We start from the raw sequence: 15,257 nt of genomic DNA on the forward strand, positions 1-15,257 counted from the left end.
GCTCCCGGTCTTGATTTTGTCTTTTTCTTGGGCCTATTCCGCCCTTAATTTCAATATCAATCCTGGATATGATATGGTGCACGCGGCATGCAAAAAGTTAATAAAGGGTACGCCCAAACTGGACCCATGTATTGCATTGTAAATACCCACATAAAAAAAAATAACTCTAGCCAACCAAGCGGTGGAACAAACCCGGCTTAGCAGGTCACCTAGATCAACGATCGCTTTACACAGAGTTCCTGGGGGATCGCATGTAGGCTAGACTTTATTCTGATACTCTACTGTGGTATCTATTACAGATATTTGCAGTTAGGAGTACATACCAGAAACGATGATGGATATCATGAAAACGGTTTGTGAGATGACAAAATGGTCTATCGGAGAATCTCTATTCTATTAGAGAAACAAAGAAACACCCATTTATTTTAGAAATATGCAACTCGAAATGGTCTCCGTGGCGCAGTGGTATGCGCGGTGGATTTACAAAACGGATGTCCTGGGTTTGATCCCCGGCTGGGCAGATTGAGATTTTCTTAATTTGTCCAGGTCTGGCTGGTGGGAGGCTTCGGCCGTGGCTAGTTACCACCGTACCGACAAATACGTACCGCCAAGCGATTTAGCGTTCCGGTACGATGCCGTGTAGAAACCGAAAGGGGTGTGGATTTTCATCCTCCTCCTAACAAGTTAGCCCGCTTCCATATTAGACTGCATCATCACTTACCATCAGGTGAGATTGTAGTCAAGGGCTAAACTTGTAAAGAATAAAAAAAAAAAATTGAACTTTGAATATTTCCCGTTACAGCGTCATCGAAGTTCCAGCTAGCGCTGACGCCGCCCGACTTCGCGCAGTACCGCGTGGACGACCTGTTCAAGTCGCTGGGGCCCATCGCCGTGTTCTCGGCCAAGCGGCACTGGAGCGCGCCGCGCCTACTGCAGCTGCACAAGGCCGACCGGCGCGCCGCGCGCCGCGACAGGCGCAACGGACACGACGACAACAAGGTCACCACTCCTCATTAACAATCTATTTTAAAGAGGCAAACCTCCCTCATTATAGGAAAGAAGATATTGAGCTGAGCCCCTTACGCTGGTCTAATACAGGTTGGCGGGATTAGTGTGATAATGTTAAACTAACGTCAATGATAATGGCCGGGAGTAGGATAACTGAAGGATTTATGGAGATGTAATTATGATGACGTGACGGGTAGCAGCGACAGTGACTGTACCACCATTTTGTGGAAACATCTACAGTAGATCTCAGGACTTGTGTCCTTGGGAGTAAGAGATCTCTTTAGAATGCATTAACACTCACCTCCCCTGCCCGACATGTTCCCTATGCCCACACTAAACAATTTATGATCAATTAAAACATCATTTATAATTACAACACAAAACATTATTGCACAAAATCACTAACGCAACTAGCAGCGTGACGGTGTTCACGCTGCCTAATAAAGAACTGAACTCAAGTCATCAAATACCCTATTATTTATACCATCACTGATGCAACAACTTCGTACAAATACGTCTTTTTTATCATAATATAAATAATTAATATTAATATCACCCATACTCGAGGACTTCGTAACAATAATTTATACGAGTATGTAATCAGACGAGGCAAGCGGATGTTGAAAGGGATAGCTAAAAAAAATTCAGTTCAACCATGTAGAACACATTTCTTTTTTGACAATTCCTTTTTAATTATCCAATAAATAAATAAATTTTAAAATAAAGGTCAAGCGACGCGCGAGCGACAAGCGAGACCGGTCCGAAGACAACACGACGTACTACAACCAGGTCATACGGAGCGACGAGAAATACACAGACGATTACGACAAACACAGAGTGACTAAACAGAACGGCGTCTACATCAACAGCTTCGACAACAACTTCGAATACCACCCGAAGGTTCTAGACGACAAGTATGGGTACAAGGAGAACGGATACAAGGACTACGGGAAGGCGAACGGGCGGGAGAGGAGGAAGGCGGAGTTGAGGAGGGTGGCGAGCGAGTACAGTGTCAACAAGGAAGAGGAAGGCTATGGGTTTTCCGTGAGAGGGGACGCGCCGGTCGTCATCTCTGCTGTGGAGCCTAACTCTTTGGCTGATGTAAGTATACATTTTCAAATTTCCTTCTTGTAAGACCGTTCCGCAACAGTTTTTACAAATTTTGTCCTAATTAAATGCATCGGTCTACCTTTTCGGGGGTCGACCAACACTTTCCATTGCGAAATAGCCATTCAAGCATCTTAGAGATAACGTCCATTGGCTTTTCAAACGGCATCCAATCTATTCATCCATCAGCCGCTGCCTAAGTGTGGAAGTCCTCATAATAGGCCTAGTCCAGCAGTGAACAGTAAGATGGATCGAACAATACAGAACTGGAACTACAAGTAGATACTAACATTTTTTTTTTAAATTGCACCAAGAATGAGTGTCCCAAAAATTTTCTTTAAATATCTACCAGCTCTCAGCTCTAGTTAGGACTTCTTCGTCGTTTATTAAATTAGTAAAATTTTCTTGGCTTCATGTCACAGATCGGCGGCATGCGCGAGGGCGACTTCATCATCTCGATCGGCGACACGGACGTGAAGTGGAGCTCCCACGAGGAGGTGGTGGCGCTCATCCAGCGCGCCGCCGACTCGCTCACGCTGCGCCTCGCCACGCCCATGGACCGCGCCCACAACAAGGTGAACTTTGGTAGACTAGTTACTACTAGACTACTAGACTAATAACGCAACTACCGGGTTCGCCCTCCCTCGATTCAGCCCAAATTACCGAGAGGTTGAAAGGGCCATGGGAGGTGGTGGGTTGTCCATATAGACTAATAGCGGAATATGCACATCTTCCACTTTATTTAGAAGTGGAAAACCATCACAAATAGCCACAACGAAGGACAATTGAACGGCCAATCCTTAGTGCGGAAAAGACTTAGGTAAGAAGAAGAATGTAGGGCTTATACGCTAGGTCTAAAATGCGCTGCCTTTGTTTGAGACGGAATTGTTTAGTCTTATATTCCTTTAATTTCATAGGCAACTCATGGATGAACCGAGAAAAGCGCGGGAGTCCTCCCCCGGTCAAATTCTTCCAGCCGCTTTTCGGACCGAGGCTTCGATGCAGCAATGCTGCTTTACGGCAACAGTAAACATGAGGATAATATTTCCAAAGATGAATTTTGCTACAAAGAGTAAAATCTCTTTAATCCATATTACTAACAGACGTGAAGAGCTCTTTCTTTGTTATCATATCTAAGCCGATGCACTTAGATATGATATTCAAGTACAAACATTGATACAGATTTCTTCAAACTGTACCAAACGGAACGGACATTTGTATTACCTTTAATGAGAATAGGTTCTTATATATTTTCCATACCCCTTTGATAAAGGTGATCCAAGCCAAATAACTTAAAAGGCAAAACAACTTTTGCCGAGTCAGATCATATCAGTCATGTGTAAGTTAGCTGTTAGTGAATGTAATAAAATACGTAGTAGTAAACAATATGGTACAAACACACATTTCGCTGTCGAGTGTAGATCCATGTAAAATAGTCGTTCAGTAAACCTTCTAACGTGAACACGCCTTTTATTTAAATGCCATCTATGATCTAACCGTAACAACATTATTATAACCGGCATAGTGGTGACCCCGAACAACATATTATAACCGACAAAGTGGTAACACCCGACGTGAAAAATATTATAAATTAAATAATATAGCGCGATGATCGACCCACGTCACCAGGCTGCCACGTACTTCACGTTTACCAGCAACCACAACCTGCAGCAGAGCATATATTATAACCGGCAAATAGTCATATAGCTTGGCAAGTTCATTAATGACACTCCCATGATATGCGGGCGACGGGATATATTTAGACTTCTTGAAACTGTCCGAATTAATGAACCCTGTGTTGTCGCCAGTCGTCGCCGGAGACCCCGCGGCAGTCGAGCTCCAACCAGGGCTCCGTGTCGGCCGCGTCCACGGCGTCCAGCGGCTCCACAGCCGCCACCGCGCGCTCGGCGGCGCGCCGCGTGCCCTCGTGGAACCCCTTCAAGCGCGGCGCGCGCGACGCCGGCTCGCACCGCGGCTCGCACGCCGACGTCATCTTCCGATAGCGACCCGGCGCGCCCCGACAGGGTCCGGTAGTGTCAACCCTTCACTCGACCGCATTAGTCTGTTCCGGTAGTGTCAACCCTTCACTCGACCTTATTAGTCTGTTCCGGTAGTGTCAACCCAGTAGTAGTTGCGTAGCACTCGACCTTTTTAATCTGTGCAATGTGTAAGTCTCGTTTGCTTGACGCAGCTGGCGGAATTTGAACATGGCGACCCGGCAGTTGACAGATTAGACCACTACCGGACGGATACTGAGACGGTAGACGAAAGTCTCAGTGTACTGGATTGTTAAATAGAAGCAGGTGTTACTTTGTAGAATTTCTTATGAACCATGAATAATTAGTTTATATTGCTATTTTCCGTAAAAACTGATCAGTGAACTGAACTGAACAGTTGTTCTGATCTGATGGCTGGGCTTAGCTTTTTGCCATCTTACAAATTATTTATCATTCCACTGTGATAATCAAAAATGAAACCACTTGATTGATTGATTGATTCTGAAAAAAGGGATAGGCAGGGTTGAAAACCATAGAGACATCTCAATTTCTATAGAAGAATAATCTAAAGTATTAGTTATTCTACTAGGTATTTATTAAACTAATATTAACGACAGTAAAATTGAGTGCCTATATATATACTATTTGTTACTCTGACAAATTCATGACAAATTCATGTACATATTTACATTCCACTGAACAGTAATATTGTACTACCCACATTAAGGAGTTTACAGAACTCATTTATTTTCTAACTTCACTAATGCCTTTTTTGTTACCTTTATTTTATATCTTGTATATAAATCTATGAATCCGTCCCTTTGACTGCATCTATTATATATTTAGTTTCTAAATATATATTTAGGCTAAGAAAATATAATATATGGCTATGACATTCCAAAGTTTTCCCTTCAATTTCAATATAGAATATATTGTTTAGCTTCACTTTCATAATGATGTATAAGTTGCTTGAATATAAACAAAAGTTCTTTATATATGTGTATGCATTTTGAATATATTATATTCCTGTTTGTTGCATATTACACTTAGCTACTCTACAGTACTCGTATTGTGTATCTCTATCAGGTCATTCTTTAATTATTTACAAATCCTAAAATTTATATTTCTAGCAAAACTTTTAACTATAATAATACAAAAATTGTATGTAAGTGGCATTGTTAAAGGCAGTTAAAAGTTTAAAACTGGTTAAATGAACAATTTCTTGTCTTTACCCAAGCTCTATTGATTTTAAGCCTATAGATATCCTCTTTGATGATTTTTTTCTTTCAATGCCACTTTTTTAAAAGTATGATTGCCAATAAAGTCGTCGTTCTGTCATTAATTAGTAGCCTGGTAACACTATTCTATTTTAGAACCAATTACTTAAAATCTATTTATTATCTAATATAATATATTTAATGATTAATTCTTATTTTTGTGAACTGTCACATCTTTATTTCACTCAAGAAGTGGACAGTTAACGAAAAAAATTCGACATCTTTATCATTCTTAGGTGTGCTAACTTATCGACCTACATTACAACATATTTCCACACCAAACATCGAAAGTTAAATTAGCTTACCTAATATAACCAGAATAAAAAATACTTGGGTATATAAAAAATAAATGTTATTTATTATTTCATTGTTTTAGTGTGGATTAAAATTGTTATTTAATACCTTTACCTACATAAGATGTCGAAAAAAAACCTCATTTACTTAAAAAAAAATCCTTAAAATCGCCTTAGTTTACAGAGATGATAAACTAAACATATCATATACTTATTTCTGTATGTTTTTAATGTATAAAAGAATTTTATCATTTTCATTATTTTATTATTAAATGGTTTTTGCAATATTTGATTTAATATTTTGGTTGTGATCGATGTAAAAATATGTAAGTACCCTTGTACCTACCGACAGGTTTGATAATTTCGGTTTTAAATAACTTTGGTTAATTAAAAAAAAACATTTTTTTAAATATTTAAAACAATTTTACGTTGAATATTTGTTATTTCATAAGCCGAAGCAACCAAGCCTGGCTCAGTTTCTCTTAATAGAAATGTTATTGATCGCACCCTAATATTAAAGAATTTGTTATTAATTTAATAACGTTTAGAAATTAAAATGTATATCAATGTATAGATCGGTATAAGTTAATATAATATAATAATATAATCGTTAGAGTTTGTAAAAAAAATATTGATTTATGAAATATATTTTTTGTGAAAAATTTAATATTTTATTTTTCCATATCCTAGCTATGCTATCTATGCTATTTTTTCATATATACTATACCTTAAGTAGAAAGTACCTAATTTTATTAAAATTATGATATCGCTTTGATAATGTTACTGGAATAAAGGATAATGGACTTATATGAATTTTTATGAAACTATTTCAAATGTTAATCATTTGATAAATCCAAGAAAAATACCAATGGAATAAAAAATAAAGTCAATAAAAAATAAAAATGACCATCAAATTATCATTTTCCATGACAGAATTATTATTTAATAGCAGACGCCCGCGACTTCGCGTGAAATTTAAATTTTCTCAAATCCCTCAGGAACCATAGATTTTTCCGCGATGAAAAGTAGCCTATGTTAGTAAAACCTAGTTCCATTCCAAATTTCAGCTAAATCGGTTCAGTAGTTGCGGCGTTAAAGTTCAAAAAAACATCCAAACAAACATCCATATAAACTTTCGCGTTTATAATATTAGTAGGATAGAATAAAAATACAATCGACTGAATGAAACAATAGATAAAATTCAACATTCATTTATTACAACAATAATAATTAAACTACAAATAATATTTAAGATATTTTCAATGACCAACAAACACCTTATTTCATACTTACCCTATACCCTGCACGTAACAATAAACAAAGCAAAATTATAAGTTACAACAAAATAATTTAACAACTATGTATTTATATTCATAACAAGTCAATATTGCATGGAATTCGAATATAGGTGTATTTTTATGCAAATTAATCGTGCAAATACTAATATACATAATCATATATTGGAAGCCAGTTTGACTTTAAATGCAGGTACTAGTTATAATGCTACTAGTAGTACTAGCTAGAATGATGTTTGTACGTTTGTTTGGTTGTGTTTGGTAGCCAGGTGTCAAGTTAACGCGCACGAGTTATACATATATTCGCTGTCGCGAACACGCTGTCTGACATCTTACACACACATTTAAAGCCAAACTGACTTCCTGGAATAGATTGACTTTACATACATTGATGTTTTTTCTAATTTAATTTGTCATATTAATAAATACACATCATTTGGTCAAATACTCAGTCTTTTAAAAACTAAACTAAAGTAAATTGCCATTTAATTTTTATTTAAAATCAATTTTAATATTTAAAAAGTAGTTTCTGTTATAACAATACATTTAACTGTCTGTTCATTTATATTAACACATTCACCGATACACTCGAAATAACATAATGCATTTTCAATACATTCAGCTTTCTATGTCTTTAGTCATAATACTAATTGTCTGTAAATTGCCTCTACATGGTCACTGTAATTACATTCTTGCGTAATGATACAAATTATGCTATGTATAAAAAAACGGATACATTGTAAAGTAAGCCTATAAGCACCCCAAATGTATCTTTCTTGCCAAAGTAACTTTTCAAACCGTTTAATACTTGGGTTCCCAAAGTGTTGATACTTACCTAGGGATCATTAGATGGTACTAAGAAATCCTTTTTAAATGATGCATAAAATATATAAGTACATATTAGTTATTTGTTTTATTATATTGCTATTGTGATATACCTGTATCAATTTAACATAAAAGTTATTGCTGAATTTGTTATATTAGCTATTTCTATCAATAAAGAAGAGGGTCAGTTGTAACAGTTCATTTTGAAAAGGGATCTCCTGAACAAAATAGTTTGAGAGACCCTGGTTTACTAGAAAGTTAAACAACGCTTTGCAACCTTTTCTTTTTCCAACAAAATGCCAAAAGACAACGCGCCATATTTATTCCAATTTCATGACGTCATTGGCATTTACGTCATTTGGCATGGCCATCCACCAGTTACACCGTCACCCATTACATATTTTTGTAATACCACTTATATTTCCCTGAATATATTCACCAAAATGCTATCTAGCGAGGTGTCTGTCATATATAGCTTTGGAATGCTCGTAGACGCCGAAGAACACGAACCCCCCGATCATGAAGGCCGTCATCCGCGGGGTCACGCCCGCGAACAGACCCCTCACGCCCGACTGTAGGTATATGTCCGCCAGCACCGGTCGGATGCGCAGTTTGCGGGTGGACGAGTAGCCGTCGGCGAGCATTATCCTCGTCTTGGCGAGGTCGAGGGGAGTGGTGGAGGCCGCGGCGATCCCCCCCGCTATGGACCCGCACAGGGCGCTCTGTATTAAATAAATACCAATTTTATCATCATTGTGCGAGGCAGAAGTGGCAATGGAATGGCGGCCCCACACCAGAAAGCGCAGTGTTGCTCGACCCCTCGTCAGGTGGACTGACGACATCAAGCGAGTCGCATGGATTTGCTGGATGCAGGCGGCTCAGTATCGTGATGTTTGGAAGTCCCTACAAAAGGCCTATGTCCTGCAGTGGACGTCCATCGGCTGATATGATGATGATGATTATCATCATGCTAACATGTCGTTTCAGTCTGCTGCCCATTGGATTATGAGTGATAGGTATAGAGCTCGCACACACACTTGACCACTGTAATATCTCCTGCGTATATGGTTAATATCACCATGGGATTGGCTGTCTTGCCATAAAAATGAAATCTTTTTAACAAAAAATTCAACCAACTTCAAAATCACAAAAATAAACTAAAAAGCGAAAAACAGTATCGTATGTGCTTGCTACCTTCTGATCTTTGAAGGCGGTGTCAAGCCAGTGACGTATTAATTAAATCCGTTTCTGAAAGAACCATGGGAAAGAACTGTGTTACAATCCTAAAACTTATAGATTTAATCGGCTCGAGTTAATGCATTACTGTATTGGCAACGCATTCACTGGAGCCCCGCCCCTCCAACTGGGGCTTCATATCGCCTCTCCTACTGAGAGCTTGGCCTGTAACAAAGGTGGGTAAGGCTGAAGGTGACACAGACCTGAAAGCTGGTGATGTCGCCGTCGTTCCTGGCGCGGACAACGCTCTTCATCATCTCCCACAGCGGCAGCTCGATAAAGCTGAAGGGCAGGTCGCGCAGCACGGTGGACAGGTACCCGCGGTACACGCCCTTGCGCAGACCCTCCGTACGGAATGCCTACAAACATAATTACACATCATCATTATCAACCCATATTCAGCTCACTGCCGAGCTCAAATCTCCTCTCAGAATGAGAAGAGTTAGGCCAATAGTCCACCACGCTGGCCCAATGCGGATTGGTAGACTTCACACACGCAGAGAATTAAGAAAACTTTCTGGTGTGCAGGTTTCCTCACGATGTGTTTCCTTCACCGAGACACGTGACATTTAATTTCTTAAAATGCACACAACTATAAAATTGGAGGTGCATGCCCCTACACTGTGATCACAGATCTGTGATAGCCCAGTGGATATGACCTCTGCCTCCGATTCCGGAGGGTGTGGGTTCGAATCCGGTCCGGGGCATGCACCTCCAACTTTTCAGTTGTGTGCATTTTAAGAAATTAAATATCACGTGTCTCAATCGGTGATGGAAAACATCGTGAGGAAACCTGCATACCAGAGAATTTTCTTAATTCTCTGCGTGTGTGTAGTCTACCAATCCGCATTGGGCCAGCGTGGTGGACTATTGGCCTAACCCCTCTCATTCTGAGAGGAGACTCGAGCTCAGCAGTGAGCCGAATATGGGTTGATGACGAATGCCCCTACACCCTCCGGTATAGAAGGCAGAGTTACTCGTACATAAAGTCGATAACAATTGACTGATGATTCATTTATTTTAATTGGGCTTAGTTTACAAACACTTTTGAAACGTCAGGTTACATTATGAGATACCTACCTAATCGTGATAATTAAAGCAATACCAGTTAAGCCAGTTCAAACTAAAGTATCACCGACGTAATTGTTCGTGCATCTTTAATGAAAATGTGTTCTTTATAGCTTCAAGACATACAGGAATAGTATTCATGTTAATTTATTTGTATATACACAGATAAATAGTATAATTATGCATTCCACCATTTCTGGCATACAGCAATTTAGAAAGACACGATTAATTAAAAAAAAAAGTACACAGGAGATAAGTAAAACTCCTGATATTGGTTTAGCCGGCTCACACTAAAGTATCACCTATGTAATAGTTCGTCCATCTTTTATAAAAATGAGAAGTTGTGGCTTGAAAATATATGAGAATGGACGCAGAGTAATAGTCGGGGAATTATTCCATTCAGGCATGAGAAGCCCAGAAATTTCAAACCCTTCCGTAATGGACACAAAAGAATTATACTTAATTAAAGAGCCCCAGACCTTGATTGCAGTGTGTTTCACTACTTTGGGACCCCAACGTCCATCGGTTGTTCAAACTATGTGACCCGCCCATTGCCACTTCAGCTTTGCAACTTCTTGATCTATGTCGGTGACTTTTGTTCTTCTGCGGATCTGCTCTTTTCTGATTCGATCACGCAGAGATACTCTTAACTCTGAGCCTTCTTATAAAACCCATAAATAGCAACCAAGTCTGGAATATTACGCCTAATAACGCCATTTTTGAAAACTTGTATGTTTAAACAATAAAGATTTGTATTATGTTTGGAAGTCCATTCAAGAGGCCTATGTCCAGCAGTGGACGTCTATCGGCTGAAAATGATGATGATGATGATGATTTGTATTTGGAATTTGTATGTCACCAGATGATAAGGGTGAATACTTACGTGTAGTAATATTCGAATGCTGCTACGTTTCTCTGTGCCGGTGTAAGTCTGCTTCCTTTGTTTAGCGATCTCTGTTGGGACTCGGATCAGGCACGCCAACTGAAACAATGTCACATTTACCTAATTATATTTTATGATCAGCATTTTCCAATATACCTAGTCATATTTAGAATTAACTGAATGACATCTACTGTAATATTTATCCAACTTTCACGTCTTTATGTTAAATGTGTTCATTAAGTTATGTTTTGTGTAACGGTGTACTGGCAGGCGTCTCTGGAATTTGGCTGATACGCTGCAACGTATCTCGATCTCTAATCTAGATTTTGATCAATAATTAACATCATGTTTGATTTTAAATTCGCACCTGCTTCCCAAAAGTAGACATACATAAACCAAGAAATAGAGTAAAGGTCAAGACAACAAATAGGTTAATAGGAATAATTTAGATAGCAATACCCAAACGGGGTCACAACATTTACTATGTACATGAAATAAAAATATGACAGAATAACATATTTCGTATATACTTTGGTATCCATAATAATTATTCAACATTGAACAGAGTCAGGTACATTTTATTGGAAGCACACCTACCTACTATTAAGTTATTAAGTTTAACCTTTAGCGCCTAGCTTAAGTAATGTATAAGAATGTTATGTGATTGAAACGACAGGAGTTCTTTGCTCGTATTTCTGTGATAATTTAAAACGAAAATTTTTCTTCAAAGTTAAGTGAACTTTAGAGAGCAGTGATTAGGTCCATTTTACTTTGAGGAAAATTGAGGTTTAAATATAAATATAGGCAGTACAGTCGTGGGCATCGAGCTCGTCGCCACTGTCAGCAGACCTGCGGCACCACAGTCACAACTGCACATACCGTCTCTCCCACGCTGGCCGCGAACATGTGCACGAGCGGCGCGTACTGCGGCAGCACCAGCGGCTGGAACACGCTCTTCGTGGCCTCGTACGACATGAAGAACAGCGCCGTCGTGGGCATCGAGCTCGTCGCCACTGTCAGCAGACCTGCGGCACCACAGTCACAACTGCACATACCGTCTCTCCCACGCTGGCCGCGAACATGTGCACGAGCGGCGCGTACTGCGGCAGCACCAGCGGCTGGAACACGCTCTTCGTGGCCTCGTACGACATGAAGAACAGCGCCGTCGTGGGCATCGAGCTCGTCGCCACTGTCAGCAGACCTGCGGCACCACAGTCACAACTGCACATACCGTCTCTCCCACGCTGGCCGCGAACATGTGCACGAGCGGCGCGTACTGCGGCAGCACCAGCGGCTGGAACACGCTCTTCGTGGCCTCGTACGACATGAAGAACAGCGCCGTCGTGGGCATCGAGCTCGTCGCCACTGTCAGCAGACCTGCGGCACCACAGTCACAACTGCACATACCGTCTCTCCCACGCTGGCCGCGAACATGTGCACGAGCGGCGCGTACTGCGGCAGCACCAGCGGCTGGAACACGCTCTTCGTGGCCTCGTACGACATGAAGAACAGCGCCGTCGTGGGCATCGAGCTCGTCGCCACTGTCAGCAGACCTGCGGCACCACAGTCACAACTGCACATACCGTCTCTCCCACGCTGGCCGCGAACATGTGCACGAGCGGCGCGTACTGCGGCAGCACCAGCGGCTGGAACACGCTCTTCGTGGCCTCGTACGACATGAAGAACAGCGCCGTCGTGGGCATCGAGCTCGTCGCCACTGTCAGCAGACCTGCGGCACCACAGTCACATACAGCCATTTTTGCAAAATTACAACCCTTGAACCAAAATAATCAACGGAGACAACATGAACTAAATCCTTGTCTGGGTGACAATATAGAGATGCGAGGTATGACGATAAGGTGCAGTTGGAAATACAAGTAGTAGGTGTTCTCTTTAGTGTATGAATATGCATGAAGAAATAAGAATTATAGGATATGCCACACCTCTGTAGCGTGCAGGCGAGGACTCCCTTATTTGGTATACCTATTGTAATTGTTCTGTTAAAGTGTACTCGAATTATTGTTCACACTCTTAACACATGTTCGGTTCTGGAACACCAGAAATGGCCGAACATGTGTAAATCTGAGTTTTCAGTAAATAAATAATATATCATACAATATAATAAAACTATAAAACTTAGCTCAATTAATGGGCTACCCAACATTGAAGAAGTTTTTGTTGCTGTAGTTACCTATTTACTGGGATTAGCATGTCCAACCAACAAATAAGTTCAATGTAACTCTTATATGTATGTACATACATATTTAAATACCAGCCGTGAAATATGATTACAGCAAAAAATTATGTACATAACATTCTGAGGTCAAATACATTATTTATAAGATTAAACATTACAATGCATAAACAGCTTATGGTCTTAATTATTACATGTTCAGTAACATTTATTACAGCACAAGTATTACATAATACGAGTACATTACCCAAGACACACACATACTCTCTCTCTCTCACACACGCAAACACACACACACACACACACGCACATGTTTTTTTTATGTCTTTAGTTTTAGTTATACCCACTATGATTAATTATAAATTTGTTTAATTACGGCTTGTTATGGAAGAGCGGAGTCTTCTGTCACAGGAGTATACAACTCTTAAAAGAAGACTCTAGTCTTTAATTATTTGTTACTGATTGGTGTTAACGAAATAAACTATTTTTATTTTTATTTTTTTATTTAGTGGATGCCAGCAACTTTGTTTGTATGAAATTCTCACTCTTTAAAATTGCATGAGAATCATGGATTTATCCAGACTAAAAGGTAGTCCACAGTTTCCTCCAGTTTTCAATTTATTATTGTTATTTATATTTACAAGCACTGATGTAAATAAATTTTGGTATAATTATACAAAAATGTATTTACATATTAAAAAAAGTAGTAGTATTTAAAATAAATCCCTAAAAATAAAAAATCAACCCACCCCCCAGTGGAAGCCCAAAGAGCAACAGTGAGAGTATGTGCCGTCTCAAGGATCACTGCCTTTTGTATCCAACCCTTGATCAAGCAGTTAAGCGAAAGCTTCGTAAGGTATTGGTTAAAACTTTATACTATAAGAGCATTGACTAAATGGCTATCATTATCAGTACAACAATAGTTGACTCAACAATAGTTGACTCAACATTATAGGTACATGGCAGTAATCTCGTGAGCAAGGATCAAGTATTTTAATACTACCATTCCCTTTTCAGCTTTAATCAGATTTTTGTCATTATTAACAGTAATATCAACAATTATTGCATGGCACATAACCCATCAACTAGCACTTTATCAGGACTATTGGAAATAATATACCTGTCAGTAACAATTGTTCTGTCCCATTTTCAAGATAATAATGAATATTATTAGATAAAATAATTGTAATTTATCAATATTTATCAATAACTACATAAATATCTGCAACCATCAATTACTTAACCAAGCCCCTACTGTCCATGGGAAAAACTATGGTTTGAAGCTTTATCTGTTCACTCATACATACCTCTGTACACCCCACTGAAGCCGCCAGCCTTGTAGAAGCCCTGTTGGCTCTGCAGTCGAGTCTTCAGCGTGTCCAGGGGATACAGGGTCACATCCACTGACAGTCCAGCTGTGGCTCCTGCCTGGGAAGCACACTCATGCTTTATATTTAACAATTAATAAACTAGATACTAGACTTCCCTTCTACAAAATCTTATAATACACGATTAATATTATATTATCAACGTAAAAGTGATACCAATAGTATTATTAATAAAGCTAATATTATTATTGGTATGTTTTACACTTTAAACCAATATTTTCCATTTTCATTATTAGAAGAACTAAGAGTTAATACTTTTTAATTAAAGACAAGGCTAAATTTTGTGAAAATTAAAATATCATGTATTTTATGTACATAACTATTTAATGTATGTAAATATAAATAATAAAAAATCTACTTACAAATAAAGGTGATAAATAGGACTTTGGAGAATTTACATTCCCTGAGTTCGCCATGTTAGAAGTTTTAAGTTATAATTAAACAAAAGACTTAATTGTTATACCATTTAATTAATTGTTTGAACAATCAACAAGTGTTTTAAAATGTAACCTTACATTATTACGCAATATAAAATATTATGCACATGAAATTAACAGCAAAATATTTTTTTTATTTGCGATAATAATATTGTATTCGATTTCATAAACTGAGAAGCAAATTTAATTTAATTTATTAATTTATAGGAGAGAAATTCAAAAATATTGAACACCCGCGGTTCGCAATTC

At 39.0% G+C, this 15,257-nt stretch overlaps 2 protein-coding genes across 10 annotated transcripts in view; one reads left to right on the plus strand and one right to left on the minus strand.

Annotated features, from left to right (window-relative positions):
- Window positions 1-6,344, plus strand: part of LOC112056215 (rhophilin-2-B) — a 92,794-nt gene extending 86,450 nt beyond the window's left edge. For all 7 annotated transcript variants that reach the window (XM_052889101.1, XM_052889095.1, XM_052889103.1 and 4 more), the window contains exons 14-17: window positions 803-999; window positions 1,735-2,109; window positions 2,538-2,690; window positions 3,924-6,344. In XM_052889101.1, the coding sequence (XP_052745061.1) occupies window positions 803-999; window positions 1,735-2,109; window positions 2,538-2,690; window positions 3,924-4,118 (920 nt within the window). In that variant the 3' untranslated portion in view covers window positions 4,119-6,344. The remainder of the gene's footprint in view (window positions 1-802; window positions 1,000-1,734; window positions 2,110-2,537; window positions 2,691-3,923) is intronic.
- Window positions 6,345-6,877: 533 nt separating this feature from the next.
- LOC112056220 (S-adenosylmethionine mitochondrial carrier protein) lies at window positions 6,878-15,246 on the minus strand. 3 transcript variants are annotated; one of them, XM_024096607.2, is made up of 6 exons: window positions 14,934-15,246; window positions 14,491-14,611; window positions 12,573-12,718; window positions 10,990-11,088; window positions 9,242-9,397; window positions 6,878-8,524 (listed from the first exon to the last, which is right to left on the minus strand). In XM_024096607.2, the coding sequence occupies exons 1-6, from the start codon at window positions 14,985-14,987 to the stop codon at window positions 8,249-8,251; spliced, it is 852 nt and encodes a 283-aa protein (XP_023952375.1). In that variant the 5' UTR covers window positions 14,988-15,246; the 3' UTR covers window positions 6,878-8,248. The 3 variants fall into 3 exon arrangements, with proteins under 3 accessions (XP_023952375.1, XP_052745111.1, XP_052745104.1); XM_052889151.1 differs by having other exon boundaries at window positions 11,869-12,718; window positions 14,491-14,607; window positions 14,934-15,244; XM_052889144.1 differs by having other exon boundaries at window positions 11,869-12,718; window positions 14,934-15,244.
- Window positions 15,247-15,257: the final 11 nt, after the last annotated feature.

Source organism: Bicyclus anynana, chromosome 2, assembly GCF_947172395.1.
Source record: "Bicyclus anynana chromosome 2, ilBicAnyn1.1, whole genome shotgun sequence".
NCBI classification, from domain to species: domain Eukaryota; kingdom Metazoa; phylum Arthropoda; class Insecta; order Lepidoptera; family Nymphalidae; genus Bicyclus; species Bicyclus anynana.